Below are 22,401 nucleotides of genomic sequence, written 5' to 3'. Positions count from 1 at the left end.
CGCGTCGGGCTCTGGGCTGATGGCTCGGAGCCTGGAGCCTGTTTCCGATTCTGTGTCTCCCTCTCTCTCTCTGTCCCTCCCCCGTTCATGCTCTGTCTCTCTCTGTCCCAGAAATAAATAAACGTTGAAAAAAAAAATTAAAAAAAAAAAAGAGTCAAAGCAATTTTGAGAAAGAAGGACAGAGTCAGAAAGCTTAAACTACTTGATTTCAAGATTTTCTATAAAGCTACATAATCCAAGCAGTGTGATCCCGGCATATGGATGGATAAGAGACAATAAAGCAAAATTCCCAGAAATAGACCCACGCGTATAGATGACCAATATATTTTTAACAAAGTTGGCAAAATAATTCAACTGAAGAAAGGATAGTTTTTCAACAAATTGTGCTAGAGTAACTAGATATCCATAGGGAAAAAATATTAACATTCATGCTATCTAAACTTACAAGGTTCTGTCAATTATATTTTAATGAAACTGGAAAAAGTTAACCTTGTCCTTTACCTTAAATATCATACATTAAAAAAAAAAACTTTAATTGAATCATGGACCTAGATATAAAATCTAAAACCTCAAAAGATGTAGAAAGAACATATAAGAGAAACTCTTTACAACCACAGACTAGGTGAGGGTTTCTTAGGAAAAAAATCAGGGATCATGAAAAAAAAAATGTAGGGGCGCCTGGGGGCTTCAGTTTGTTAAGCATCGAACTCTTGATTTTGGCTCAGGTCATGATCTCACAGTTTGGGAGACTGAGCCCTGTGTGGGGCTCTGTGCTGACGGTGCAGAACCTGTTTGGGATTCTCTTTCTGCTACTCTTCCCATTCATGCATGCGCGCTCGCGCTCTCTCTCTCTCTCTCTCTCTCTCCCTCTCTCAAAATCAATAAATAAACATTAAAAAAAAAGAAAAAATGTGGCGCGCCTGGGTGGCTCCGTCAATTAACTGTCCGACTTCGGCTCAGGTCATGATATTACGGTGTGTGAGTTCGAGCCCCGTGTTGGGCTCTGTGCTGAAAGCTCCGAGCCTGCAGCCTACTTCAGATCCTGTCCCTCTGTCTCTCTGTCCCTCTGCCCCTCCCCTGCTCACGCTGTCTCTCTCTTAAAAATAAACAAACATTAAAAAAATTTTTTAAATGAAAAAATGTATATAAATTGGACTTTATCAAAATAAAAGGCACAGCTAAGACAAGATGGATGGACCTTGACGGCTTTATTCTCAGCAAAATAAGCCAGTCACAGACAAATACCATATGATTGCACTCATCTGTGTAACCAAAAAACAAAAAAACAAAATCACCCCACAAAAAAGAAAAAAAAATAACAAACACACAGATACAGAGAACAGATTGGTGGTTGGCAGAGGCAGGGGGAGCAGGGGAGAGGGGGCAAGATGGTGACACCATTAAGAGAATAAAAAGACCGGTCACAGACTAGGAAAAAGTCACCCTTTTGATAAATGACATACTGAGAATATACAAAGAATTCTCCATCTTCAATAAGAAAACAACCCAATTAAAAAAAATTTGTTTAATATTTTATTTATTTTTGAGACAGAGAGAGACAGAGCATGAACAGGGGAGGGGCAGAGAGAGAGGGAGACACAGAATCGGAAACAGGCTCCAGGCTCTGAGCTGTCAGCACAGAGCCCGACACAGGGCTCGAACTCACGGACCGTAAGATCATGCCATGAGCCGAAGTCGGATACTTAACCGACTGAGCCACCCAGGCGCCCCAGAAAATAACCCAATTTAAAAGTGAGTGAAAGATCTGAACAGAGACCTTACCAAATAAGACCACAAATGACAAATAGGTCCATTAAAAGATGCTCAACATCATTAATCATCAGGGAAATGCTAATTATAAGTACAAGGGGAGACGACTACAGACCTTTTAAAATGGCTAAAATAAAAAAAGACAATTACACCAAGTATTGGTCAGGATGTGAAACAGCTAAATCTCTCGTACCCTTACAGTGGGAATATAAAATGGTATACCACTATGGAAAACAGTTTGGCAGTTTCTTAAAAAAAATATTTGCAAAAAAAAAAAAAAAAGTGAAATATTTGCCTACCATGTGACCCATATATCCTACTCCTAAAAATTTATCCAAGAGAAATGAAAGCTTTTGTCCATACAAAGACCTGTATGCTGATACTCACATTAGCTCAATCTGTAACAGTCAAAAACAACCCAAATGTCCATCAGTAGGTGAACAGATAAACAAACTGTTATACATCCATACAATCGAATACTACTAAGGGACAAAATCAATGGATTCATGCAACAATGTTGCTGACTTTCAAAATAATTATGCTGAGTAAAAGAAGTCAGACAAAAAAGCACATTATGCCTGATTCCAATTACACAAAATTCTAGGAAATGCATAACTCGTCTCTAGTGACAAAAAACTGATGAGTGGTTGCCTTGGGATGGAGAGGGCAGGAGGGAAGGATCACAAAGGGGCAAGAGGAAACTTTCGGGGGTGATGACTAAAGTGATGGGGTCACAGGTATGTACCTAGGTCAGAACTTACCAGACTGTACACTTTATATGGTTTATTGTATGTCAATTCCACCTCAAGAAAGCTAAATATGGAAGAGATATATTTATATAGAGGATCACAAATAATGAATCAACAGAACACTCCCTGTATCCATCACCCAATTTAAAAAAGTAAACGTTACCATAATTTTTGAAAATTTCTGTGTTCCCTGACCCACCCGAAAGCCAAGGCTTTCTTGTTAAAAACAGATGAATGCTTGAAACTACTTTCTGTATACTTTAGGGTTTTAGGTTCCCCAACACGAATATTCTGGGGACTATTTTTATCTAAATTAGCTGAGTGACGGAGCAGTCACGCACAATTTGAAGTTGAAACTTGCCCTTAAAAAAATGGGAAGCCCAGAACTGTGACTCAAAAATAATCCTGTTGAGTTATGAACGTCTGAGAGCCTCGATCCAGAATGCAAAAGGGGGGAAACTCTCGTTAACTGTGGTCAGGCAAGCGTGTCTTCTCATTTCCTCTTTTTAAAAACAGGGCTGTGGGAGGAGAGGACCAAAGGGTGACAGGAGGCGGTCACTTGGCAGCAGCCTCCTAGTACGGTTTAGCCAGGCTCCACCCACGGGTTGTTTTCTTTGCAGATGTCATTGGAGGACCCGGATGGGGTGTGTACGAGAGCAGCGTGCATATAAAACTCCAGCAGGAAACCAGCGCTAGTTTCCAAACCCAGAGAAGGAGAAGCAGCAATAGATCTGGAAGAAGGGACTGTAATCAACTTTCCTTCTAAGGAGAAGCTGGGAAATTTCTCACTTCGCTTCATGAAAACGAAGCTGAATCTTTTGCCCAGCGCCTATTAATTAGGTGAAATGGGCCTCTCGCCCACGATTTGACTTGAGCTGTGTCTCTCTAGCCCGGCCAGTTCTTCTTTCCTCCGCAGAGGATTGGCTCTGGCTAGAAGCCTACCTCCTGCAATAAAGGAGTCTGGTTGCTGGGTCTCTAACCCGTTGATCTTTTTCTCTTGTTGGTGATGGCGCTTATCATCTTTACCCTCCGGCTGGCCATCGGCATCCTGCTATTTCCCATGTTCCTGCTGAACCTTCTGGGCTTGTGGAACCAGATATGCAAAAAATGGTTCCCCTACTTCTTGCGGAGGTTCACCGTGATGTACAACGAACAGATGGCGAGCAAGAAGCGCGAGCTCTTCAGCAACCTGCCCGAGTTTGCGGGCCCCTCCGGGAAGCTCTCTCTGCTGGAAGTGGGCTGCGGCACCGGGGCCAACTTCAAGTTCTACCCGGCTGGATGCAGGGTGACTTGTATCGACCCCAACCCCAACTTTGAGAAGTTCTTGATCAAGAGCGTCGCCGAGAACCGACACCTGCAGTTCGAGCGCTTCGTGGTGGCTGCGGGGGAGAACATGCAGCAGGTGGCCGATGGCTCCGTGGATGTGGTGGTCTGCACCCTGGTCCTGTGCTCCGTGCAGAACCAGGAGCAGATCCTCCAGGAGGTGTGCCGAGTGCTGAGGCCGGTGAGTGAGGCGGTGCAAGGGGGACTGTTTAGTGGCAACCACTATCCCCAAGAGTAGTTAGTTCTATCAATTTCAGGTGGATCGGACGTTCAACCATAAAAAGGGCAACTAGGAGAGAAGGCACTGTTGAATTTTGTAGAATCTTAGAGTTGGGAAGAAGCTATAAAGGGAAAGACTGATTCTGAATACACAAAAAGTGTAAAACTTTGACAGAGGGAAAAAAAATACTATAAACACAGTAAAGTACAAAAACATAGATGCCAGGGATGATAGACAAAAAAAGGTTAACTTCCTTCATATTAAAAGACATTACAAATCAAAAGATCAGTAGGATTTTTTTTTTAAAACAATAAGAAAAACACAAGAGAAAAATAGGCAAACAGCGGGAATGGAAATATAAATAAAAATAGCCAATTATATGCCAGGGGCCTGGGTGGCCCAGTTGGTTGAGCTTCACCTTGATTTCTGCTCAGGTCATGATCTGACAGTCGGTGAAATGGAGCCCTCAGAAGGGCTCCATGCTGACAGTGGGGAGCCTGCTTGGGATTCTCTCTCTCTCTCTCTCTCTCTCTCTCTCTCTCTGCCCCCTCCACCCCCCACTCTCTCTCAAAATAAATAAATAATTATTTTAAAATAGCCAATTATGTGATAAAAATGCTCAACCTTACACGCAATTAAAGAACAAAATAAAGCCAGATACCATTTTTACCTATTAATACTATCAGAGGCTTTTTTTTTTTTTTCCAACGTTTATTTATTTTTGGGACAGAGAGAGACAGAGCATGAACGGGGGAGGGGCAGAGAGAGAGGGAGACACAGAATCGGAAACAGGCTCCAGGCTCTGAGCCATCAGCCCAGAGCCCGATGCGGGGCTCGAACTCACGAACTGCGAGATCGTGACCTGGCTGAAGTCGGACGCTTAACCGACTGCGCCACCCAGGCGCCCCAATACTATCAGAGGCTTTTAAGGCCAATATGGTATTATGGTTTTGGGAGGCAGGACATCTTCCTTTACATTGGAGGAAGTGCCCTCTTTCGAGGGTAATTTGATAATATCAAAATTTATCAAAATATCAAAAGGTGCACAGAGTCTTTTCTCCACTAATTTATCCCATAGTTATACTGCACAAATATGCAAAAACGTGGCCATATGCAAAGATATTGGTTACAGTATTTATAATAGCATACATTGGAAATAACCTACATGTCCATCGACAGGAGGCCATTCAAGTAAACGGTCACAGAGTATAGAAGAATTCTGTGCAGTTGTTAAAAAGAACAAGGAAGGGTTACCTATGTTGATATGGAAAAAATCCCTAAGAGATCATGTTAAATGAAAAAAAGCAATCAAAGCATAGACAATTAGGTAGAGTATAAGTGCATGGGATATATATATATATGTATGTATGTGTATATATACATATACACACATATACATACACATATATATGTGTGGGATATACATATACATGTATATGTATATATATGTATACACACATACATACACACATATATGCATATGTATATATGTTAAAGTGTGGGATATACATATATACATATATGTATGTATATATATGTATACACACATATATGTACACATATATATGCATGTGTATATATGTTAAAGGAAATGACAGACAAAAAACTATTAACAATGGTTACCTCTTGGGAATGGGATTGGATGCAGGGGAAGAATCACTTTTTTTTTTATTTTTTATTTTTTAAAATTTACATCCAAATTAGTTAGCATATAGTGCAACAATGATTTCAGGAGTAGATTCCTTAGTGCCCCTGACCCATTTAACCTATCCCCCCTCCCACAATGCCTCCAGTTACCCTCAGTTTGTTCTCCATATTTATGAGTCTCTTATGTTTTGTCCCCCTCCCTGTTTTTATATTATTTTTGTTTCCCTTCCCTTATGTTCATCTGTTTTGTCTCATAAAGTCCTCATATGAGTGAAGTCATATGATTTTTGTCTTTCTCTAATTTCACTTAGCATAATCCCCTCCAGTTCCATCCACGTTGTTGCAAATGGCAAGATTTCATTCTTTTTGATTACTGAGTAATACTCCATTGTATAATTATACCACATCTTCTTTCTCCATTCATCCATTGATGGACATTTGGGCTCTTTCCATACTTTGGCTATTGTTGATAGCGCTGCTATAAACATGGGGGTGCGTGTGTCCGTTCGAAACAGCACAAGTGTATCCTTTGGATAAATGCCTAGTAGTGCAATTGCTGGGTCGTAGGGTAGTTCTGTTTTTAGTTTTTTGAGGAACCTCCATACTGTTTCCCAGAGTGGCCGCACCAGTTTGCATTCCCATACTTTTCATTTTATATCTTTTGGTATTGTTTGGAATTCTTTATACTTGCATGTAATTTTTACCTATTACCTTTATTATTTTTTAATAGTTTTATTCTAAACATAGTTGAACATAGATAAAGTATGGGTGTCTCAACATTTGAATTCACTGCTCTAGTAGAACAGGATGCTCTGTAATCCCCAGTTTTATTTTCTAGTAGAGAAAGTTCCTCAGGAAGAAAAGGACTTGAGATGGAGTTTACAGGCAATGATATAATTCTGTCTTTGGTTCAAGGATAGGCCAACATCAAAATAGTAAATGAAAAAGTTCTGCCTCTTATACCCAAATGCTGGGTTTTTGTGTCCTGAGACTGGGCACTAACTGGGCAATGTTAGCAAATGTTTTGCTTACAGTGTTATCCCTACAAAACAAGTAATTCTGGGGCGCCTGGGTGGCGCAGTCGGTTAAGCTTCCGACTTCAGCCAGGTCACGATCTCGCGGTCCGTGAGTTCGAGCCCCGCGTCAGGCTCTGGGCTGATGGCTCAGAGCCTGGAGCCTGTTTCCGATTCTGTGTCTCCCTCTCTCTCTGCCCCTCCCCCGTTCACGCTCTGTCTCTCTCTGTCCCAAAAATAAATAAACGTTGAAAAAAAAAATTAAAAAAAAAAACAAAAATAAGTAATTCTGACCCCCGTTTTAATAGCACTCTTAAGGAGATCACATTCTTTGTAGCCTTCTACTCTCTACTGAATATAACCAGGAGCTTTATTACATTGTCATTTAACCTTCACAACAGTCCTTTAAAGCAGATACTGTCTTCATGTTGTTTTGAGGAAACAGACTCAGAGAGGTTAAGAAATTTGCCCAAGGTTACACAGCTAGTAGGTCTCACTTCCTTTTATTTATTATTTATTATTTTTGTTTGTTTGTTTGTTTAGAGAGAGACAGAGAGAGAGAGACAGAGCGTGAGTGTGTTGGGGGGCAGATGGTTTGTAAATCTAAATATCTAGCCCAGATCTTTCTTCTAACCCCAAATCTGCATATCCAGCTCTCTATTCAATAGTCACCTGAATGGGTGACAGGCATCTATCTCTAGCTTAAACCTGTGTGACCCTTGGGGTAACACTGGCCTCCGTGGGTCTCCTCCTTTCTCTCCTGCTCTAGTCTATGGATTTTTTTTTTTTTTTACCCAATCAGGAAATTCCAAGTTTTCCATTCCTGAACTTATACTTACATTCCTGTCTTATACTTACCCACAGAAATGAGAAACTCCCACCTCTAAGCTCTCTGCTTGGGATAGGCAAGATTAGGGTAGATAGAAGAGGCTAAGAAGAGTGTGGCCGTCATCACAGGTTTTGGAGGGGATTTGGAGGTCCCTTTCCCCTTACTTCCCAAAGAGGTAGATAGGTAGGAGACTTCTGAAATCCCCGATAGTCTATACCCTCCACTGTGTCTATACTTCACCTACATTTATAGGACTGCCCTAGATGAAAGCAGCAGTTGCTAATTCCTACATGACAGTGACTTACGTATCACATCCACCGAATAAAATACCTAATGACACAAAGGTACCGTGACTTCAGTAATGCTTTTGATGCTTCAGTGTTTTATTATTAATTATTAATTATTATTATTTATTAATTTTTATTATTTATATATTATTAGATATTATATATGCAGTGTATATTATATATTATTATTTATATATTATTATATATTAATATTATATTATTTATTATAATTTATTATTTATTATTATTTTTGAAAAAGACACATTTATTCAGTGTCATGATGAGACTATTACATTTAGCAATCAACAGCAGGGGTGCAAAAAAAAAAAAAAAATCTACACTAAAACCCTTTGTTGGGAGGCTCCCGGGTGGCTCAGTCGGTTAAGTGTCGACTTCGGCTCAGGTCATGATCTCATGCTTTGTGGGTTCGAGCCCCGCATCAGGCTCTGTGCAGATAGCTCAGAGCCTGGAGCCTGCCTCAGCTGCTGTGTCTTCCTTTCTCTCCACCCCTCCCCTGCTTGCACTCTGTCTCCTTCCCTCTCTCAAAAATAAACAAACACTTAAAAAAAAAAACTAAAGAAAAACCAAACCTTTGTTGGAATGCTTTATGCTTTCCGTAGAACAGAAACTAAAATACCTTGTTATACAATTAGTCACAAATACAGTCCTTGAGTTTTTTGCCCATACACATGAGTATTGTCTAAAACGTGTCTTCTTTGTAGCAGCTAGGCCCTGCCACCCCTGTGCTTGGCTGAGTTCACAAATCTGTTGGAACCTGTAGCTTCCCTGTCACTTCTCTGACTCTTCTCTCCTGCTAAGCTTTGTTTTCTGGTAGCAATTAAAACCTAAAACCGTCCAACTTCGGCTCAGGTCATGATCTCCCGGTTTGTGAGTTCGAGCCCTGCGTCGGGCTCTGTGCTGACAGCCCAGAGCCTGGAGCCTGCTTCAGATTCTGTGTCTCCCTCTCTCTGACCCTCCCCCGTTCATGCTCTGTCCCTCCCTGTCTCAAAAATAAATAAACGTTACAAAAAAATTAAAAATAAAATAAAATAAAAATATTTTTTTAAACCTCTGCCACTGCCATAGCTGCTGCTGCTGCAACCACCATAGCCACGCTGGGTTTGTGGTTTGGCAGAGTACTGGCCTCCACCACCACAGGGGCCAGAGCTTCCGCCCCCCCCAAATTGCCTCCTTTCCTGGGTCTAAAGTTTGAAGATTGGCCGTTGTAACTGTCAAAATCATTACAGCTTCCGCCACCTCCAAAGTTGCTTCCATCATTACCAAATCCGTGACAGCCATCCCCACTGCCACTGTATCCATTGCCACCTCGACTGCCACCAAAGCCACCTTGCCCACTGCAGTTTCCTCCACGACCAAAGTTGTCATTCCCGCCAAAACCACCTCCGTGACCACCACCGAAGTTCCCAGAACCACGTCGACCTCTTTGGCTGAACGAAGCACTGGCCATCTCTTGCTGAGATAGGGCTCTTCTGACTTCACAGTCGTGGCCGTTCACAGTCTGGTATTTTCGAATGACAATCTTGTCTACAGAGTCACGGTCATCAAACGTCACACAAGCAAAGCCTCTCTTTCTGCCACCGCTTCGGTCAGTCATGATTTCAATCACTTCAGTTTTACCCTACTGTTCAAAATAATCTCTCAGGTGATGTTGTTCAGCGTCTTCTTTAATGCCACCGACCAAAATCTTTTTCACGGTTAAGTGCGCACCAGGTCCCTAAGAATCTTCTCTCTCTCTCTTTGGTTCCACAACTCTCCCATCCACCTTGTGTGGCCTTGCATTCACGGTTGCGTCTACCTCCTCCACAGTGGCATAGGTGACAAACCCAAAGCCTCTGGAGCACTTGGTGTTTGGATCTCTCATTACCATACAGCCCGTGAGCATTCCCCATCTGGCTCCTCAGATGCTCATCGGTTGTTTCAAAGCTCAAACCTCCAATGAAAAGCTTCTGTTCAGGCTCTTTAGTAGATTCTGACTTAGACATGATGGCTGGGGGAGGGGAGACTTTCACGATGCTGACTTGGCGGTGTCCACGGGCTGATGCTTCAGTATTTTAATTCATCATATCATTTACATCCTTGTGACAATGGTACAAAAGTATAAGACATGCTTATTCAGTCTCAGGCAATGCTGGGTGTGGATTCAGACTCTCCCACAGGTTTGCAAAACAGAACCCAAGAGCAATTCTCAGATGAAGTAAAAAAAAATTTTTTTGTATGTATGTATATAAAGTTTATTTATTTTGAGACAGGAGGGGAGGGACAGAGAGAGACAGAGACAGAGAATCCCAAGCAGGCACCATGCTGTCAGCACGGAGCCCCATGCAGGGCTCGATCCCACTAACTGTGAGATCCTGATCTGAGCCAAAATCAAGAGTTGGGCTGACTGAGCCACCCAGGCACCCCCAAATTTTTGTTTTTAAATAAAAGTAGAAGTTAAAAAAATGTGCCATTAAAAGGCAAACAACAAACTGGGGGAGACATTTGTAGTATATGTTGCCTTATTATACTAAATGCCCCCACTAAGCAGTAAGAAAAACCCAACACCCTACTAGAAAACTGATGAAGGACATAACAGACAAATCGGAAGAGAAGAAATCCAAATCGCCAATAAGGTTTAGCGAAAGATGTTATCTATATTAAGGATATTAAAGATGTACACATTATTGAAAATGAAATACCATTTTACCCATCAGCTTGCCAAGGATACAGAGGAAAAAAGGATTGAGAAGAGTTTATTGGAAATGGGCACTCATATGCATTGCTAGTATGAATGTAAACTTGCTATGACTCTTCCGTAGGGCAATTTGACCACCTGTACCAACAGTTTAAGAAGGCACAGACTTTGGACTCAGCAGCTCCACTTTTTAGCAAGTTATTTTTTTGGAAATAATTAGAGGTTGTCACAGAGATGTACGGACAAGGCTATTCACTGTGATAGTATTTATAATGATGAAAAACTGGAAATAACTTCAATGAGAATGGTCAAAGGAGACATGGTACCTTCAGTGGTGTGCAATGTTGTGTGAAAAGTTTTTAAGTCATGTTTTAGAATAATATTCGAATACATAAACAAAGCAGGTTACAAAAGAGAATGTACATTCTAATCCTAGTTTTAGGGAAAAAATAGATATTCACATAATATGAATTTTTTAACATTTATTTGACAGAGAGTGTGCATGCACAGGAGGGGGGGGAGAGAGAGAGAGAAAGAGAGAGAGAGAGGAAGAGAGAATCCCAAGCAGACTCCTTGCTGTCAGCACAGAGCCCAACGTGGGGCTCAATCCCACTAACCATGAGCTCGTGACCTGAGCCAAAACCAAGAGTCAGACGTAACTGACTGAGCCACCCAGGCGCCCCTATATGATCAGAAAATATGTGTTAATTGCCTGAAATTGGCAGCGCTGTATAAAATTTGACAGAAGGTGAGACTATTGACCAAAATGGTGCCTTAGCAGGTTTTAATTTATCCATGCCTTTTCATGAAGTTAGCCTCTGGGGCCACTGAAATCGAAGCTTCTTCAGTCATCTTATAAACCTGTTCTGACAAAACCAATATGCGGGGTTTGTTTGTTTGTTTGTTTGTTTCTCAGGGAGGGGCTTTCTATTTCCTGGAGCATGTAGCCGCTGAGAGCTCAACTTGGAATTACTTCTGGCAACAAGTCCTGGATCCTGCATGGTACCTGCTGTTTGATGGGTGCAACCTGACCAGAGAGAGCTGGAAGGCCCTGGAACGGGCGCGCTTCTCTAAACTTGAGCTGCAGCACCTCCAGGCGCCACTGCCCGTGGAGCTGGTGCGCCCTCACATCTGTGGATATGCTGTGAAATAGCAGGAGCGGGGGCGGAGAGCTGCGTGGCTCAGATGGCTTAAGGCTACAGTTTTATTTACACTCACCATACTAATTGGGAGAAAGGAAACCTTTTTTTTCTTTTTAAGTAAAGTTGAATTTCATCCCTAGAAGTTTATGTGATAACCCGTTTAGCCATTTTCTGTTGGCTCCCAGAGGATCAAAACCAAAGCAAACGCAAAACAGGACTCTCCCTTAAAAGGAAACACTGGGCTTTCATAATTGAAGTTTACCATTATCCCCAAACTTAAGTCTGTAACTTCAAAATCCTCCCAGCCGTCTTTTTTGTCTTTTAATATCATAGATTTTTATAATTTTTTCATGTTTTATTTCTGAGAGACAAAGAGAGCGAGCACAAGTAGGGGAGGGCAGAGAGGAGGAGACAGGATCTGAGGCAGGCTCTATGCTGAGAGCAGAGAAGCCAATGTGGGGCTTGAACTCACGAACCATGAGATCATGACCTGAGCGCAAGTCAGACGCTTAACCGGCTGAGCCACCCAGGCGCCCCACAACTGTCTTACTTACATGGTCACCTGACAGATTTTAATTGTACCCGCTTTTCGAGAGCTTGGCGCTATAAGTCGTCAAATCACTCAAGAGAAGACTTTGAAAGGGGAGACGTGACAAGATCTTAATAACTCACAAATTGAATAAAGAAATCCTACCCAGGCGAAAATCCTAATCTGAACAGCCCAGATTTTTTCAGAAAGAAAGCTGAATGCATGTGTTGTTCTTAGGATCGCGGGGCTGGTTTTCAAAATTAATGGACCAGGATGCCACACCTAGTTCTGCCCAGTTTACTGTGTTTTCTCCAGTATTCCACCCACATTTGTTTTCCTGCATTCCAGTCTTCAACTCTTAAGGTGAAGAGTGTGCTTGACCCGTTAGTATGTCCATAAAAATAGTTGAGATACTTAAGGTTCTTGACTCCATTTTCCTGATTATGTGGCATATACTTTGCTGGATGTCTTAAATTGTAGGCAAGGAAAAGGGCCACTGTAATTAGGAAAACCTTGGGTAATTAGGTACACTTTGTAAGAACCCCTATAACCCAGGCAATCTGTGAATCTGTCAAGAAGTAGACACATATTTTGGAGATAATTCTGACCAAATGTCCCCTCTTGTCCCAAGATGATTTCTTTGTTCCTTGCCACTCTGGGAACCTCTGAAGTGTTAGGTTGGTCAGAGGGCTTAAGAATAGCGTTTTCAGGGGCGCCTGGGTGGTGCAGTCGGTTAAGCGTCCGACTTCAGCCAGGTCACGATCTCGCGGTCCGTGAGTTTGAGCCCCGCGTCGGGCTCTGGGCTGATGGCTCAGAGCCTGGAGCCTGCTTCCCATTCTGTGTCTCCCTCTCTCTCTGCCCCTTCCCCGTTCATGCTCTGTCTCTCTCTGTCCCCAAAATAAATAAACGTTGAAAAAAAAATTAAAAAAAAAAAAAAAGAATAGCGTTTTCAGCAATAGTCTGTATGTATTTTAATAAATTTAGTATATTTTCTGAGATGACTTTACAAAAGGACTATTTTAATTATCAAATCAATACGTTCATATAGATTTTAGGAATGGAAATAAATGGTTTATGTCTTTGCTGGCTTGGCTTCATTTTTTTCTTTTTTTTTTTTTAATGTCTGGAAGGGGAAAATTAAGCTATTTGAACATACAGATTTATGTTTCTAGAGCCAGGTAATTGCTTACAGAAAGCAGAGGGAGGATCAGAATGGATTTTGAAAAGTTCAAGTCCAAAGACCTCCACTTGTAACATTCATAAAGCAAAAAGGAAGGAAACATAACGATTCTCTCTCGAACATGAAGACAGTTACTGTTATGGTGAGGTTCGGATAGTTACCTAAGGCCTTCTGAGCTCTAGAACAGGGATCTCCTCCCTCTGCAGTCGCTCCAAAGTAGGGACCTCCTTAACCACCCCACTTCACTATCGGTTAAGGTAGTCCAGTGCTTGAGAAATATGAAAAACCACAGGTTGACATGCTGAAATGTTATCAGCATGTTGAAAGGAATGCCATATAGCACAATGTACTAGGTATATTCTTATCAATTCCCTCTTGTCTAAGTGGTGTGGCAAAGTTGATCCTTTCTGTGGAGAAATAAATAAAGTTTCTTACATTCCATGAGTTCCTGAGCAAGTCTTAGAAGCCCTAATTCCTGAAACTACAAGACCTGTCTTGACATCATGGCTGCCATAGCACCTCCCCACTGCTTTCCTCCACAGGCCAGAAGACACACGTTTGTGGTCATTCTGACAGCCTGTGGAAGTGACCTAAGCCCGTGCAAAATGGAAACTGGAAAAGGTAAAACGGGTCCAATGTCTTTTGGGTCCTGTGTTGGTTAGGATTCCTTCGATTGCAAGTGACGTGACTGTTCAACCAAAAAAAGGCATAAGCAGAAGAAAGACCTTCAGACTCAAATTAGTGAAAAGCACAGGGGCAGAAAGCCTCCCGCACAGCTTGAGCAGGGCTCAGCTGATGTGATCAGATGTCACATCTGCCCTTCCTGACTGCCCTACCAGGTGGTGAGTCTGTGGAAGTGGTGCCAATCTTCATGCTTCCCCAGGGCCAAGGCCAGTTGGAAAGATCAAAGCTATTTTGCAAATGCTCCACCCAATTTCTGCACTGAGTCTCAGCCGGCTCTTGTTGACAATCTGGGGTCACAAGTCCATTCTCGAACCAGTCATAATGTTTAGACCAAATGGATTAGGCTGATTTGGCTCAAGTAAAGGTCACAGTGCTTCATCCCTGGGGCTGAGCACACCCAGACCCTTGTGAACGGAGACAAGGAGACTTGTATATCCTCCAAATGAAACAAGGCTAGGGGAAAGCGGGAAGGGAGGCTGAGAAGGCACGCCACAAATGCTCGTTATGGGCACATCGCTGCATTTTGATCAGACCCTGTTTGCTTCCGGGTGGTAGATAACATAGTACCGTGCGGAGAACCCTGGCTTTTCACTAGGATAGTTGCATGCAACGAGGAAGATAAAAGACAAAATGACACTGGCTTTGGCATCCAAGTGACTTAGGTCAAGTCCTGGTTGTGTCATCTGTTGACTGTGAGACCTTGGGCAAGTTATTTCTCTATCTCACTATCACCTTCTTTATCATTATTATTATTATTTGTATTTTAGTCAGTTCATATACAGTCCAAATTGGTTTCAGGAGTAGAACCCAGTGATTCATCACTTACATATAACACCCAGTGCTCCTCACAAGTACCCTCCTTAATACCCATCAGGCACCTAGCCCATCCCCCACCCACCTCCCTCCATCAACCCTCGGTTTGTTCTCTATCTTTAAGATTCTCTTGTGTTTTGTTTCCCTTTCTAGTGCCACTTTCCTCATCTGTTAATGAGGATAATATCTACCTCAAGGGTTACTGAGAGGAATTAATGAAGTGAAGCATTTGGTACTTAACGAATGTTAAACTTCATTCGACAGTTACTGAGTGCCTACTGTGTACTCCACCCTTGGTGCTTGGCTTAGAGCCCTGAATAAGCTACACTTGTTCTCTGCCCTCACAGAGCAGAGGCATAGGCGGTGATAAATGCTAGGAGGGAGAAGCACCAGGCACCAGGAAAGCGGAATCGGTGGCCCTGGGGTGGAGGAGGGAGGGGAGGATCAGAAGTTTCCTTGAGGAAGTGACATCCGAGCTGAATTCTAGAGGGTATTAGTATTTCAGCCTAACAGAACAGCTGGTACCACACACAAATAAAAGGAGGAAACACAATGTGTTCAAGGAACTGAAGGCAGGCAGGGCTGGGTACGAGAGACTGCAAGGAGGATTTGGGGATGGCTGCTACTTACACCAGGCCTCTTCCTAATCTTGTTAAGTCCCTGGACCCATGAGCCCCGTACTTCATTTTAATGGCAAACCAAGCCAAATACCATTGAAATTTCTTATGTTTATATTATAAAACACTCTGTTCCTAAGTGTTCTCATATTCTAATTGCTTCTTCTGAATTCCTACATATTTCATACTTGGATAGCGAGTGAAGCAAATATTGCATAATAGCACCTTTTGTACTCTTAACCCTTAACATAAGCCTTCCCCTTTGGTATTGCTTTAGAAGACCTAGAACTTAACTGAAATTCAATTCCCATTAATCTGTTAATGCAATTGGGAGCGTAATGATCAAGGAGCCTAGTGCCAACAAAAGCTAAAAAGAAAACTGTCCAGTAAGTGTCACTTGAACTCTTTCAATACCTAAAACCAAAAGCATTCAGGCTACATTAAAGAAAAACCAAGGGCGCCAGGCTGGCTCAGCCGGAGGAGCATGTGACTCTTGATCTCAGGGTTGGGAGTTAGAGCCCCACGTTGAGTGCAGAGATTACTTAAAAATAAAATCCTGGGGCGCCTGGGTGGCGCAGTCGGTTAAGCGTCCGACTTCAGCCAGGTCACGATCTCGCGGTCCGTGAGTTCGAGCCCCGTGTCGGGCTCTGGGCTGATGGCTCGGAGCCTGGAGCCTGTTTCCGATTCTGTGTCTCCCTCTCTCTCTGCCCCTCCCCCGTTCATGCTCTGTCTCTCTGTCCCAAAAATAAATAAACGTTGAAAAAATAAATAAATAAAAATAAAAATAAAAGTAAAAACCTCTCACAGCCTTAATTCAGGCTGTGTCCTTCTCAATCTTTAAAACGGGTCTGACACTGATGTCAACCTTCTCCTTGGAATGATCCTTCTATTCCAAGACTCTAATAGCTAATAATAAAAACTTTCATTTATTACATGCCTTCTTTATGCCAGGCACCAAGTTTTTACACAATTATTTCATAGAATACTCATAACTCTGTAAGGCAGATACATTACCTGCAATTGACAAACGAGAAAGGGCCCGTGACAAATGGTCAATGTCACTTGCCCAAAGCCACTTACTGAGTGATCACCCCAGTATGCCCATGAAACTTACCTGATTCCAAAGCCCAGCCCTCCCCACAACGTTGTGATGCTTCTTGAGGTCTCTTCAAACCCAAGTCTCTGTAATTCTGTCTCCTTTCTCTACCATTTCACCGTGAATGGTCCCTGAGACTCATTCAGTGTGTGTTTCATCCCTCGAGCCTTGCTTATATTCCTAGGTTGTGAGCTATCACCCGTGTGGAAGAGATTCTCAAACCTCCCACTTTTGCCATTCCTTTGACATTGGGAATTTAACATGTCAAAAACAAAACTCACCGTGTCCTTCCCTAAACAAGCGACATTTGCTAATTTCTTCAACTCCTAGGATTATTTCCCAAGGACCAGATAAAGAGACGCCCTTCTAGAAAGCATTTGCTGGCTGTTTCAAGAAGCTTCCTCTTTGAGAAACCCCTCGGCATTCACTAATACACTGGTGGGTATTAGTGCACAGGCCAGACACAGTGCTTACTACATAGCAGGTGCTCCCAGAGTAGTTACCGATTAATTCGTCATCAAATCCTCTTCTCCATACCTCTTAGATGGCCCCTTCTACCACCTTTCCACAGCCACCATCTTAGTTTGAGAACTAACCGCTGGATGATTATATGTATAGATTGAATGTGGACAGCTCGGATCACAAACCATGCGTGCAGGAACTTGCTAGGTAATGCATGATTCAGGGTGTCGGCAGCAAAATAGCTCCAGGGTGAGGGGAAGATACTACATGTAGCTAGAGTAGTAGAAAAACACTCCTGCAACTGACTCAGCTTTCTTTGCCTTCCTTCACTCAATTCACCCCAATAACCTAGGATAGAAAAACGATAACTCAGCAAATAAATTTCCTGAGGCACAAAGAAGTGGTTTCCTAGGAAGGCACCAATGTCTGATCTAAGTCACAATCTCTCATGCCAGAAAACGCTTCAAACTGGTCTCCATGCCTTCAACACCCACCGCCTTCAAGCTCCTAATTTCCAAAACACTTTACTCTAGCCATTCCTGCAACTCAAATTATGAAGGCAGCTACTCAGCTTCCTGAGTTGAACTGAGGTCGCTCAACTTCGCACTTGGGACTGTCAACAGACACCTCAACGCTTCTCCCTGCTGTGTAGGCCAGCGGGGAAAGGATGGGGTTCGGAGTGAGAACGTCTGAATCTTACTAACTGAATCTAATTGAATCTACTAGTACTAACATTGCGTCTTACTAATTCACTTGTTCACTTAAAAAGAGAACACTGCTTACATCTCCCAGGATTCTTGTGAGGATGCAGGACGTAAATGCAAACAGTGCTTTGTAAACTTCAAACTGTTTGCCATGAACGCTGGAGTTCTTCACATGGTCCCTTACTTGGGTCGGGGCCTGGCCTCCTTAAGCAATCGTGAGAGGAACAGAATAAAGTTAATTTGTCTATAGGAAAAGATATTTTACTTCTTTCTTAATTTTTTTTAATGTTTATTTATTCTTTGAGAGAGAGAGAGCATGAGCAGGAGAGGGGCAGAGAGAGAGGGAGACACGGAATCCCAAGCAGGCTCCAGGCTCTGAGCTGTCAGCACAGAGCCCGACGTGGGGCTCGAACTCACAGACCAGGAGATCATGACCTGAGCCGAAGTCGGTCACTCAACCGACTGAGCCACCCAGGCGCCCCAAGATATTTTACTTCTATAAATGCAGTCCTAGAATTCCAATCGGCTGGATTACTATACACCCTAATGTTTTTCTGGAGACTCAGTATACTGTTAAAGAAATCTCCCGTAAAAAATAACTTAACAAAGCCCTCATGTTTGCACCTAACAATAAAATGTTTGGCACCTACAGGAGATGCTGCAAAGAACTTCTACACAGAGCGCTAAAGATACAGATGTGATTTCCCAAATCCCTCTAATCTTGGCTCACATTTTACCTGTCAGGCTAAGTAGACAGTATTAGAGCTGTAAAAACAGCAGCACTCAGTTCAAATTCTATCTCACCTCTCAGGTTATGGGAACGGATTATTTGCTCTGGTCTCAGAGGAAGCGTTTCTTTTAAATTTTATTGTCTGCCACAGCTTAAGGACAAAAAAAGCTAAAAACTTTTTTAAAAGCCAAGCGTGCAATATTAAAATACATAATATTTATAATGTTTATTTGTTTTTGAGAGAAAGAGACAGAGCATGAGTGGGAGAGGGGCAGAGAGAGGGAGACACAGAATCTGAAACAGGCTCCAGGCTTTAAGCTGTCAGCACAGAGCCCGATGCGGGGCCCGAACTCATGAACTGTGACATCATGACCTGAGCCGACGTTGGACCCTTAACCGACTGAGCCACCCAGGTGACCCCATAATATTTACTTATAAATATAAATGTTGCCATATACCAAACTACTTACCAATGGATGCAACCTCATCTGCCCAAATGTTGAAAGTGAGAGAAAACACTGGAGAACGTGGCCACAATCAATAAATCAATAACCTGTCGGCCCCCCTTTTTGCTACTGTGTTTTTATTTTCTTCCTTTCGTATTCTGGGAAGGAGGCCTTCTGGGATCCTGAGTAAATTTCATAAAAAATATTTGCCTTTTGCACACACAGCAAATACACATCCATACCTGGAGGACAGGTATGTCTGAAAGTGTAAGAATTAGGTAAAAATGGTGCCACCTGGGGGCGCCTGGGTGGCTCAGTTGGTTAAGCTTCTGACTTCAGCTCAGGTCATGATCTCGAAGTTCTTGAGTTCAATCCCCGCAACAGGCTCTGTACTGAGACCTCAGAGCCTGGAGCCTGCTTCAGATTCTGTCTCTCTCTCTCTCTCTCTCTTTCTCTCTCTCTCTGCCCCTCCCCTGTTCGTGCTTTGTCTCTTTCTGTCTCTCAAAAATAAATAAATGTAAAAAAAAAATTTTTTTTTTAAATCACTTCCTGCCTCAAACCTTTGGATGGCTTTTCATGGTTTTCAGATGAAACTTCAAAATCCTTAGGTTAAAATGCAAGGCTCTCGCGATCTGGCCCCACTGGCCCTGCAGCTTGATTCTCTACAAGCCACTCCCACCCCTGACTCTACACACTGTGCTGTCTGGACCTTCTGCCTCTGAGCCTTTCCACGCGCTGTGCCCTCTGCCCGGAATGCCCTACCCTCTCCTCTCCTCTCTTCACCTCAAATCGACTAGTTCTCTACAATATCCCGTAAAAGTCACTTTCTCCAAAATGAACTTCCTTAATTCTCCAGTTGGGTCTTTAGGTCCTTCATCCAGGCTCCTACGAGCCCAGGCCTCCTCCTGCCACGTTCTCATGTGCTGCCACTGTTGCTTTACTCATCTGTCTGCCCCAGACTGACTCAAAGCTTCTTGGGGGACAGGGGGTTCCTCTTAACTCAGCTTTTACCTGCAGCACTCCATCTGTGTGAAACGTACAAACGATCCCACTCATTTTGTCTCCTCTGCTGCCTTTAGGAGAGAGCCCAAAGCCCCAGTTAGACTTCTCAGGGCTGCTCAGAAACTGCTAATGTACCCTCAGCTGCCACAGGGTCCCGCCCGTCCTTGACCATGCTCATTTCCACATCGCCACGCCTCTCCTCTCAGCAGAGGACTTTCACTACTCCACAGAGGGAAACACAAACAGAGAGCCATTGAGCGGGTCTACAGATTTAAGAACCCCACCAGATGCCCTCTCCTGACCAGATCTGCAAGGCCAGCCCTGGGCCCTGGATTCATTTCTTCCCGGTCTTTTTTTTCCTGCCAAGTCACACTCTTTTTGCATCTTCTCTCTTCCCCTTGTGTTCAAATATCCTAAAATCCATACCACCTTCCTCCAGTAAAAACAAACAAACAAAAAACACCAAAAAAACTTAGCTTTGCTTTCCCCTGAAATCCCTATGCTCTTTTCCTCCCTCCAAATCTCTTAAAAATATCAAATCCTTTTTTTTTTTTTTTTTTTTTTTGCCTACTTCCCACTCACTCCTCAATCCATTCTCATTGGGTAGCCAGCCCTCCCTGAAACTGTTCTCCTCGAAGCCACCACGGATATCCTGCTTCCCAAATATAAAGGCTTTGTTCTTTGGTGTGTTTTTAAAATTTTTTTAAATGTTTATTTATTTTTGAGAGAGAGAGACAGAGACAGAGCGTGAGTGGGGGAGGAGTAGAGAGAAAGGGAGTCACAGAATCCAAAGCAGGGTCCAGGCTCTGAGCTGTCAGCACAGAGCCCAATGCGGGACTCGAGCCCACGAACTGTGAGATTATGACCCGAGTGGAAGTCAGACGCTTAACCGACTGAGCCACCCACGCGCCCCAAGGCTTCCTTCTTTGTATGAACTGTGTACTATCTGATTTTGACCGCTCTTCTGGAGATCTTCCTCCTTTTTCTTGTGAGTCTTTTTGACCCTCTGGCTGCTCCATCTCGAGCTCCTTGGCTGCCTTTTACTTCCCCAGAATTCCATCCTTAGTCCTCTCCATCCCTACAGACTTCCCTTTGTGGGAATTCAACAGAACTGCCAAGTCCAGTTCCACATCACCTCCCTCTCCTGGCCTTTGGGGCAGACTGGCTGTGTGGGAGAAGGCCAGGCCCGTGTCAGCCATATTAGTTTCCTATTGCTGCCATGACAAATTACCACAGATTTAGTGGTTTAAAACAATACAAACTTTTATCTTCCGGTTCTGGAGGACAAAAGCCCCAAATGGGTGTCACTTGGCTAAAACCAAGGTGTTGGCAGGGTTTCGTTTGTTTGTTCGTTTTCTGTGGGGGCCCCCCCCCCCCCGGGAGAAACTGTTCCCTTGCCTTCGCCAGCTTCGAGAGGCCACGCTGGTTCAAATCTCTTTCTGAAACGGACCTGACTTTCTTGTCTCCCAGTTTCACTTCTAAGGGCCCTTGTGATTACACAGACCCTACCCAGATACTCCAGAATAACCACATCTCAAGGTCAGCTGGATAGCAAGCTTAATTCCACCTGCAACCTTAATTTCCCTTTGCCTTGTAACATAACACATCCAATAGGTTGCGGGTACTAGCACGGGGAGATCTCTGGGAGCAGGGTAGAGGAGGCATTATTCTGCCTACCACATCAGCTAGACTGGACAAAGAAAGAAAAGGCAAATATGTAAATGATAGTGGGGACTTTCACGAAGCTCCAGCTGGCCTAACACAGAGCCAAGGTGAGAACGGTGCAGAATGGCAAACGAGTTGCGGGAAGAACTGAACGAGGGATACAAAAGGACAACATGAAACTCTAGGTTTCAAAAAGGCAATTCGGCTGCACTTTACAGGACAGCTCGTGTTTGCCTCTGAAGTCTCCTCATGCTAAAATGATCATTTCTACTTCTGGAGGCTTCCCGTACCGATCCCTGAACTCAGAATCCTTTGACGAGTCTGGGGATATCTGCCAACCCTCCCCAAATTCCTCAGGAACTTTAAAATTATGAAAGCAAATAATTTTTACTATGCCAAAATGGCCCTAGATGTCATGCTCAATCTCGCTCACAGTCCACAAAATGTGAATTAAAACTACCGGGGGATACCACTTCTCACACATCAGGTCTGCGAAGACTCCAAACGTCTGACAATACATTCAGTTGGGCAAGCCATGGGGAAACAGACATACCTGCGTATCGCTGATGGGGATGCCAAAGCGTTCAACTCTTGTGGAATTTGGCAATACTTGACAAAACTATACCTGCATTTACCTTTTGGCCCGGCACTCCCACCCCTAGAATTGCATCCTGAAGATACGCTTCCAACCACAGGAAAGTACAGAAGCACAAGACAGTTCATTGTCGCATCGTTTGTAATGGTTCCAAGCTAGATGCTCATACATACGAATGTGCTTGAATAAACCAGGGCACTTTT

The 22,401-nt window shown here is 43.2% G+C and overlaps 1 protein-coding gene and 1 pseudogene across 1 annotated transcript; one reads left to right on the top strand and one right to left on the bottom strand.

Annotated features, from left to right (window-relative positions):
- Positions 1 to 3,163: 3,163 nt before the first annotated feature.
- On the top strand, positions 3,164 to 12,018 carry TMT1A (thiol methyltransferase 1A). The gene is made up of 2 exons (XM_040488150.1): positions 3,164 to 4,023; positions 11,450 to 12,018. Exons 1-2 carry the CDS (start codon positions 3,526 to 3,528, stop codon positions 11,684 to 11,686), a joined length of 735 nt encoding a protein of 244 aa, XP_040344084.1. The 5' UTR covers positions 3,164 to 3,525; the 3' UTR covers positions 11,687 to 12,018.
- LOC121038979 (heterogeneous nuclear ribonucleoprotein A1-like) lies at positions 7,606 to 9,998 on the bottom strand (annotated as a pseudogene).
- Positions 12,019 to 22,401: the final 10,383 nt, after the last annotated feature.

Source organism: Herpailurus yagouaroundi, unplaced genomic scaffold (assembly GCF_014898765.1).
Source record: "Herpailurus yagouaroundi ecotype Mexico unplaced genomic scaffold, PumYag 166, whole genome shotgun sequence".
NCBI classification, from domain to species: Eukaryota; Metazoa; Chordata; class Mammalia; order Carnivora; family Felidae; genus Herpailurus; species Herpailurus yagouaroundi.
The sequence above is the reverse complement of the archived record's forward strand: the minus strand, read 5'-3'. Positions and strand labels throughout refer to the sequence as shown.